The sequence below is a fragment of the Equus quagga genome, chromosome 4 (genome assembly GCF_021613505.1).
Source record: "Equus quagga isolate Etosha38 chromosome 4, UCLA_HA_Equagga_1.0, whole genome shotgun sequence".
Taxonomy (NCBI): Eukaryota; Metazoa; Chordata; class Mammalia; order Perissodactyla; family Equidae; genus Equus; species Equus quagga.
This window is the reverse complement of record NC_060270.1, coordinates 32,899,713-32,909,151: the sequence shown is the minus strand read 5'-3', so window position 1 is coordinate 32,909,151 and position 9,439 is coordinate 32,899,713. Positions and strand designations below refer to the sequence as shown.

Below are 9,439 nucleotides of genomic sequence, written 5' to 3'. Positions count from 1 at the left end.
GGGGGAGGGGGAGGCGGAGATGAAAAAAAAACAACTCCCTAAGCAGCTCTGTAAAAAAACTTAGCTCCAGAAGCAGTTTCAGAAGTCTTCAAATCAAATCAGTATGCAAATACAGGGAAACGTTAATTAGCTGGAGCAGGGTGGACACTGATCAGCTCAGTTGTGTTACAAAAGTCCAGGCTGCTGAAATTAAACTCTGATGCCACTGATGCCAGCATCCAATCACCAGAGAGACCAGAAGTCCAGAGATGCCTCCAAGTTGCCAAGAGTGGTCACTATACGTCAAGGACTCTAAAGCTGTGGTACAGGGGGAGGAACGACTTCAGAGAGGATGCCCAGCTGGTAAGATTTGACTGTTTCTGATGTTTTAGTTACTGGATGAATCTCATTGGCTAAAATCAAGAAACACTCCGCCTCTTTGTAAATATGTGTGAAGGGGGAAGTGTCTAAACTTCTATGTCTGATAGCATATGACCCTATTGCTTTTAGCCTCCTGGCTTTATATCTATCTATACACAGGTATATGTGTATATGTTATGTAATTGTTCTCCATTTGTTCATATCAAAGAGAATTGAAGGAAATGAATTTTGAAACTTCACGGTGTGCCACCCTACAGTACTGTCCCGACCCTTACATCCAGCGGTGAGTTTAAACGTGACGTAACTTCTATCAAACTTAGTTGGAGTGCCTTGTGTATTATCAGTGTTTCTGCCGTATACAAAGAGCAACTCCTTGTTTGTGAGCACGGTGATATTATTTTTGTCTTTCTGTGGACTGAAAGTGGTCTTTGGGCATCTTCTCTGATTTTCTTTTTTAGTTTCTGTCTGGACCTACAAACTGTCAAAAAGTTTGAAGACAATCCTTCCCATGGCTTCTTAAAAAATTAACACACCATTTAAGAGGTTTAAAATCTGTTATTTGCCTTGCTCAGCACTCACCCACCCAAGAAGATGAAATCTCATTGGACAGGGATATAATAATCCTTGGATGATCTTCAAGGCAAAATAAACACAGAATAATTTTGATTTATACATTAAAAAATAGATAAATAGCCATTGTTATACGAAACAGATTGTGGCTTGTCATTTTGGCTCTAAGGAATATTTTCTTCTTGATTTGTTTCATAACAAACATCATCTTTTGACAAATCTGACTTTTAAAACTTATGATTATACTGAATGTTATTTATGTTTGTAGGAAGGAACATTTGCCTTGCAGTAAGAGGGAATATTAGTGAGCAGGCACGATGTGTGTGCGTATGTGTTTCAAATTAGAGTATGCTATTTTTAAACGAGTAAACGAAATCTGAACAGTGTTTTTCCAGTCATAAAGTTATGAGAGATATTCAAGTCGTATGTAACAGTGTGATGTTGTTAATTTAACAGCATGAGATTTGATGTTGGAATTTCATACTTTATTTTATAAGACTAATGAGAGAGGTCCTGTGAGTATTGAAAACAGAGGGGTCACAAAGGGGTTAACTTGTCATTCACCACCAGTGCCTATTGGAGCCTCATCCCAGAAGTGGAGTGGGCTCTCTGGGCAGGGCTGTTGCTGTCGCATTGCCTGGGCAATTATGGAAGATGTGTGACTTTTTTCATTAATATGATTTGTGACCAGGTAGAACATTCATGTGGACTATGTCGACTTTTGTTTCTCTTCCTTGTGTGGTTTCTGGTGGGCTGTGGAGAAAGCAGAAGAGGAGAAGTAAGGCAGAAAGGTGGAGAGAGAAGGAAAAGAGAGGGAGAAAAAGGAAGGAAAGAGAGAGAGGAAGCAAGTTTGTGGTCTTCCAGGTTGAAATGGGAAACATGAATGGTGACTTGATTCCTGCCTTGCTGTCTGCCGTGAACAACAACGTTAGCAAAAACAAATGGCTTTGGAGTTTATGTTCTTGGATAACTTGAAACTTAGAGTTCGCTGAAGTTGAGGATTGGGTGGATAAAGAGAAAAACACCAAAGATTTTCTGGTTCTCAAATTTTTTCCAGCCTCAAAATATTTTATTCTGCTAAAAATCTTTTGAAATAATATTTCTAAAAGGACAGGTCTGATGAAACATCAGCAGTATAATGCTTCCCTTGAGAGCATCTTTTTTGTTTTTTTCCTGAGGAAGATTTGCCCTGAGCTAACATCTGTGCCAATCTTCCTCTATTTTCTATGTGGGTCCATGCCACAGCATGGCCACCCAAAGAATGATGCAGGTCCACACTATGAACTGAACCTGGGCTGCCAAAGAGGGGCACACCAAATTTAACCATTGGACCACCAGGCTCCCTGGCCCCCGAGAGCATCTTGTGAAAAGTTGGTACTTGGATCTGCCCCAACTCTAGAAGGGACTTTCTTTTGTTGACTAGCAACCCGTGGGTCGATCCTGTAGACCTCTGTGTAGGGGCATTTCTAGTTATTGTTGAGAGAAGCCTGGAAAAATAAGTAAACAAGGAAATTGCTTTTAATATTGTCCCAACAACCTGTTAATTCATTGAGCAAATCTCATCCCAGTTTTTGGCCGATTGTCAAATTCAAAATAATAATAGTACTTTAAATAAAATAGTTTTGAATTTTGCTGAATGCCCAGAGCTTTAATCATGGTGGGTGTCACTTTCGGGGAAAGGAGGGAGGAAGTTGGGGAGCTGTGAGCTTGAGGTGCAGAGTGGTCGAGGAGCATTTATATGTCTAATAAATTGTTTCAGTCAAGATTATATACTTCCCTTTTGTGAGGAAAACTTAAATAGAATTAAAGAGCAGAAAAATCTTTGTTGCTGAGCATCTGCTTGCTGCCATGCACTTGAAATACGAAAATGAATCAGATATGGCTGTAATGTTCATTTATTTAACTCTATAGTACTTATATATTTAATAACAGATATATTTTCTTCAAACATTTTAACTGTTTGTCGTGTATTTTAAGGACTGAATTATTACTATTTTCCTGTCTATACTACTTAGTGAATAAATGAATGAATAAGTGAAATGCACTGTGAGAAATCTATGATATTGTATATATTGTCAAAGCAGGAATCAAACAATTTTCTCTGTGATGCCTAATGAGTGAATGGGTTTGAGTTGGTTTTTCTAAGCAGACAACGCTTGTAGTTCTCAGTTTACAAAATCTATTTTAAGAAAGACCAAATTTAATCATTCCATAATCATAGTCATCTACATAGTTAAATTTGTCTTTTTCCTGACCTTGTCTTTAGAAAGAAGTCATGAAAGAGAATTTTCAAAAAAGGAAAGAACAGGATACCTTGTTATTTTTAACTCCAAGCTACCTTAATGCATGAATTTCCTTTTATCACAGAAGAGCATAAATGAGAGATGCTATTATCATTTATTACTGAATATTAATGCCACTCCCCAAAAGCCAATTTTAATATATATTTCAAAGTACTATGGTAATCATGCTCTCAGTTAAAATTGAGATTTCACCCTCTGTTTTTTTTTCCTTTGTGCCTGAACCTATTGACATATTATTCATTTAGCTGTGCTCTGATGTTGACACTAAATTACTTTAGTCTTTACAAAAATTTTTCTGAAAATCAAAAGAGCAGTTGAACTATAGAGTTTAGATTTCTTCTTTGATGTTACTGACCATTATAAAGAAGAAGAGAAGGTGGACAAAATCCCAAGTCTTATCATTTTATTGCTAACAATTTTAATGAAAATATTAAATCATAGGTGAAATTATGCAAGCTCAATAAATACGAGCCAGTGAGTAAATTGCCATTTCCCTATAAATGAAAACTAGATGTAATGAGTTCTGTTTGTTCATTTTTTATTAGGTAAATACTTAAGATGAGTCTAAAATATAGCATTTTAGAAACTAAATCTTTGTCAATTTATTGTTTGGGTTATAGTTTGGGCTTTCTTGCATCCTTTAGTTTTTAGAATTGCCATCAAGTTTTTAAAATGGATTCTTTAACCAAGTAATTCTAAAAGACAGATTAAATTCTTTCAAAGTATCATTTTAAAAACAAACCAGTTAAAATGATAAAAATGAATCAAGATTAAATTTTGAAATAATGTGAGAGTTACAGGCTAAAAATAAAAGAAAATGAAACATTACAATTTGAACCACTCGTAATATGATTTTGCATTATTTCTCTCGGTCACTCTCAAAAGAAACTCAAAATGTTAAAGTATGATATGGATGAGTAAGAAGTATTTCCTGTGTAAATTACATATTGATTGTGAATTTTATGCTTTACTAGCTTAAAGGTCAACTTTATTAACTGTGCTTTCTAAATATATCCCAAAAGGAAGGGTGGTGACAGTGAACTTATAGTGGAAGATCATTTCATTTGTCAAATATCACATAAAGGCAGATCTGGTTCTGTGTTGGGTGTCTTCCTCTTACCTCTCCACATTTGTCCTCCATCCTTCTCCTTCTAGCTCTGTACTCTAGGAAGCTGACTTCTAAAGATTGCATTGACAGTTCCTTTCTCCTCTGGTTTCCTCTTGGGTTCAACCAGTGGGCACTGCTAGCAGGGGATTGGAGGGCACGAGGAGAGTGAAGTTGGGGTATATATTTCCCTGGCCACCTCCCTGTTGGGTTTTGTGCTTGAGGCTGCATGTCCTGTCAGAAGCCCTTGCGACAGGTTCAGGAGTCTGGAGTTTGAGGAACTGGTCCCCACCCTCCCTTTCCTTCAAGCTTAGGTTTGGTCACCATTCCCAGCCTCTGGCAACTCCAAGAAGCCTTCCCATATCCCTTATCTCTTGATAAATAGTCCTTTCCTTAAACTCTCTTCAACTGCTCTTGTTTCAAGCGATGTTTTTCCTGCCAGGATCAGGGCAAGTACAAAAATAAAAAACTTTCCCCTAGTGATGTTTATGTGCATATGAAGACTTCCAAAATTGCTATAACATATAATAATATGATATAATTTCTGATGTGAGATAAAGGATGTATCCACCCATTTCAGTGTGCAAAGCAGTTTTTAGTAAGGCTAATCCACTCATTTTCAGTATCTCCATAATCGTTTGACTGACAAGAATGAGCCAACATGCTGCAGTCTTTGTATATTGTTTATATCAGTACTTGAAGTGAAGCGAGGCAGAAGGCAGGAAGAATTGTTTCATAAAGAAATGTGAAGGTACGGCTTATCAACAGGGATTAATGTATCCATCAGTTGTAACAAAGAAAAACAGTTCAAATCCTTACAATTTTCACAAGAATAAGTTTCAAAAGACCTTTATGCCCAACTGTGGTTAGCCTAAAGTGTGATGTGTTATAATTCTGTATGCTGCTCCTGAGCTGAGTGCAGTTAAATGGCAGGGAGGAAGGGAAGTGTGTTAATTGAGTGAACGTAGGACTTGTCAAAAGATCTAGATAACAGTCAACTCCACCGCTAACTTGTTATGAGAACTTCATGAAATCACTTAAGCTATCGAAATCAAAGTTTCCTCATAAGGTAAGTGGGAATAACAACCTTTGATCACAACCAGCTATTCACAACTAGGACTTTGAGAATTAAATATGAACCCAACTAAACTCCGAAGTGCATCCCCTTAGTGTATTGCTCAGTTCTACTATTGTGTGTATAGCATACCTGCAGAGTGGGGATGCCTTCTGAACAACAACTGTGTCCTCATGTAGGCATACTTGAAGTTCCGTTTTGCTCTATATCATCTTTAAATTAAGAACAATGATCAATACGGGTCTTGATAGGACCTTGTTTCTCTCAATTCTTATACTTTAGAACTGAGAAATCTGAATCCCAGAAGGGGTAAGAGATTTGCCCAAGATCACACAACAAAATAGTAGCAGAACTAGGTCTGGAATTCAAGTCTCTTGACTCCCCCTTCGATACTATTTCTACTGCACAGAATGTATTTCATTAGATCTGCAGAGAACTTTACGGTTAACAGTGTTTCCCAATACATTGTGTCTGATCCACCTGGGAGGCGGGCAGGTGTGGTGGGCAGAATAATGGCCTCCAAAGATAGCCATGTCCTGATCCACAGAACTTGGGGATATGTTATATTACACAGCAAATGGGAATGAAGGTTGCAGATGGAGTTAAGGCTGCTAATCAGATGACTTTAAGATAGGTAGATTATTTTGGATTATCCATGAGAAGCCAATGTATTCACAAGAGCCCTCAAAAGCGGAAGTGAGAAGTAGAAAAGGAGTCAGAGTGATTTGATGTAATAAAAAACTCACCAGATTTTGAAAATGGAAGTGGGTCGTGAGCCAAGGAAGGCTGGCAGCCTCTGGAAGCTGGAAAAGGCAAGGAAACAGATTTTCCTCTCCAGCCTCCAGATGGAGCACGGCCCTGCCAACATTTTGATTTCAGCCCAGCAAGACCCGTCTCAGGGTTCTGACCTACAGAACTGTAAGACAATACATCTGTATTGGTTAAGCTGTAAGTTTAAATTGTTAAAATTGTGGGGGCAAGCCCCATGGCCGAGCGGTTGAGTGCGCTCTGCTTCAGCGCCCCAGGTTTTCGCCAGGGATCAGCTCCTGGGCGCGGACATGGCACCGCTCATCAAGCCATGCTGAGGCGGCATCCCACATGCCACAGCCAGAAGGACCCACAACTGAAAATATGCAACTATGTACCAGGGTCTTTGGGGAGAAAAAAAGAAAAAAATATATTTAAAAAAAATTGTTAAACTTGTGGTAACGTGTTACAGCGGCAGTAGGAAACTCATTCACCAGGTAAAGGATTTTTATCCCCAAATTGCAGAGATGGAAACTAAAATTATTTTTTGTTTTGATTTGTTTATTTAACTAAAGTATTCCATGAACTTATTTATCTATTTATTTTTGGGTGCTAAGTGGAGAAGGTAGAAGATTGAGTAAGACACAATCCTAGACCTTAGGAAATGCAAGTAGAACTAAGTGCATAGAAATAATAGAGAGGCACGAGGAAGGGCAGACGGACACGGGACATGTGGCCTGGAGCCTGCAAGTGCAAAGCACCCACCCCGGAGGCAGTAAATGGGGAGGGTGATTTTTGTTAGTAGCATCTGTGAAAGTTCCTCAAAATGCTTTACACAGAGGTATATTTGTCTCTTAAATGACAACTGAAACTGTACACCCCAAATTCAGATTCAGGAAAACACCATTAATATACATGTCTACTTCTGATGTTGTCAGGAATTCCAAGAGCTGTTCCATAGACACCCTGAGACTATGCTTTGGTAAGTCTGAGTGGAGCCTGAGAATTGCAGCGTAAACACTGACAATTTTTATTGACGTAGTTCTCAGACCACTCTTGGGAAAACAGCTCCGGAATTTTTAGTGCTATCAGATTCCCAGTTTATTTTCAGTTTACAATCACATTGATGCCTCCCTCTGAGAAATTGCGGATGGGGGAGGCAGAGAATGCAAAATCAGCATTTTTATCAAGCAACCCCGATGATTCGTGTGTTTGCACACCTAGTTTTGAGAACCACTTCCTACAGTGAGGTACACTTGGACCCAACATCCCAATAGAAGCTCATAAAAAGGCACCCAGTGATATGAACAGCAGAGACTCATGCCTTCCCGAAGAGAGACTCTGTCTCACTTTACTTAAAAGCCAAACGGATTGTGAGATTAAAGTGGCAATTTTCAATCTGTTTCAAGTCAAGAGAGCCAAGTTTCTGATGAGCTGTTTTGCAGCTCAAATTTGTCCTGACAGGGTTTCTATCTCCTTTAAAGAACTCACGAAGGAATAGTCCTCAAGCAACAAGTGATGGATGGATAAAGCACTATAATTATGATCAAAGTCCAAAGGCTTGGATCTGTGTAATTATGCACTTCCCAACCTCTGAAAGTCACTTTGTTCCATTTAAAATAGGATGAGAAATGGACGTGGGGCGACGTGTACTTATTGGTTAGTCAAGGTTTTGGAAATGACAGTTATTAACATTTCTGTTTTACCTTAAGCCATAATATTTGGGGGATAACTTAGAGAGAATTAATTATCACTCTATTCTTATTGTTTGCCTTCTATTCTCCATTTGTATCTGACTTTCTTTTTATTACGAATTAGACTCTTTGAAGTTCAGACTGACATTGTTAAGCTTAGAGAAGAAATGCAAGGGCTCAAAATCCCCGTACTACTTTCAAATTTCCAGTACGTTTTTCTTTTGTTTCAAGTGAGTGAACAATTTGTCAAGTTGAACAAGCAAACACACATTCTCATTTTCCATTAACTCAGGCAGCTCTCTCATAATTGAGGGCAAAACCAGCATCACAATAGTATTAAGACTGACAAAGCATTTTGAGTCAAGAAGTACAAAATTGGAAGCTGGTGTGATAGTTTAATCAGTCACATGGTTACCTTGAGTAGATTTTTTTTTAAAGGTTTTTTGTTTCTTTTTGATGAGAAAGATTGGCCCTGAGCTAAGATCTGTTTCCAATCTTCCTCTTTTTTTTGGTCCCCAAAGCCCCAATACTTATATCCTAGTTGTGTATCCTACTTGTAAGTCCTTCTAGTTCTTGTATGTGGGATGCCACCACAGCATGGCTTAATGAGCCGTATGTAGGTTCACACCGAGGATCTGAACTGGTGAACTCCTGGCCACCAAAGCAGACCATGCAAACTTAACCACTCAGCCACTGGACTGGCCCATAGAGTGATTTTTAATGTGAGCTTTTTCACAGATGGTGGTGTAGACTGAAATAAATAAGAGAATACATACAAATTCATGATGGGGTAACACTGAAACAGAGACTTTTGCTTCTAAAGTCAAGTACGTTATGCCTTAAGACTGTTGATTGCGTTTAACTTATCCCCCTATGATATCTTGATATTTCATCAAGATAGTCAGTTTTTAGAGCTTCCTTAAAAATACCAAGCTTTAACTATTTTATTTGAAATTCATTATTAGCTTTTCTTTCTTCGTTTCTTTTTCTGGTTCAGTGAAACTTCCATTTTGGTGCTTGAATTCAATAGTGTCATTTACTTCTTAACTATATAAATAATTATAATGTATTTATTAAGGCTTTCAATGAGAAAACACTTTCTTCCAACCTTTCCATGACACTGCAACCTCCTCTAAATAAAAAGTGCTAATAAGATGTATGTTTCCATTTTATTATTCTTTTTAACACTTTTGTTATCTCAAGCAATGAATGCTAACTTTCTGCTTGACAGCATTTTCAAACTAAATTATGAGCAATCAAAAGACTTCTGGGTCAAAATGAACTGTTTTAGCATCATAATTGATACTATCTGGTATAATAAATCTTTGCACCTGCATAAGCAATTCTTTGTATCCTATAGAGGCTGATGTGGCTTTGAGTTTTCTTCACTAAAACTTGAAATATTTGAATGACTTCTCTTCAAGTTACTACTGGTGCAAATGTAGGCTATCCTTAATGTTGCCTTTGCACTGACACACTTTATTAAACGTGTTTAAGCGTGTCTTCTGAGCAAACGCCTTCAGTGTTGCCCTATCTATGAACGCACTACCGGCCCTTCTCTCTGGGATTTGAGGTCCCACCTTAA

General features: G+C 38.1%; 1 protein-coding gene across 1 annotated transcript in view; it reads left to right on the top strand.

Annotated features, from left to right (window-relative positions):
• The first annotated feature begins 520 nt into the window (after positions 1-520).
• Positions 521-9,439, top strand: part of LOC124238649 (tumor protein 63-like) — a 90,314-nt gene continuing 81,395 nt past the window's right edge. Inside the window, exon 1 of the mRNA XM_046659832.1 lies at positions 521-643. Within this exon, the coding sequence (XP_046515788.1) occupies positions 582-643 (62 nt within the window). The 5' untranslated portion in view covers positions 521-581. The remainder of the gene's footprint in view (positions 644-9,439) is intronic.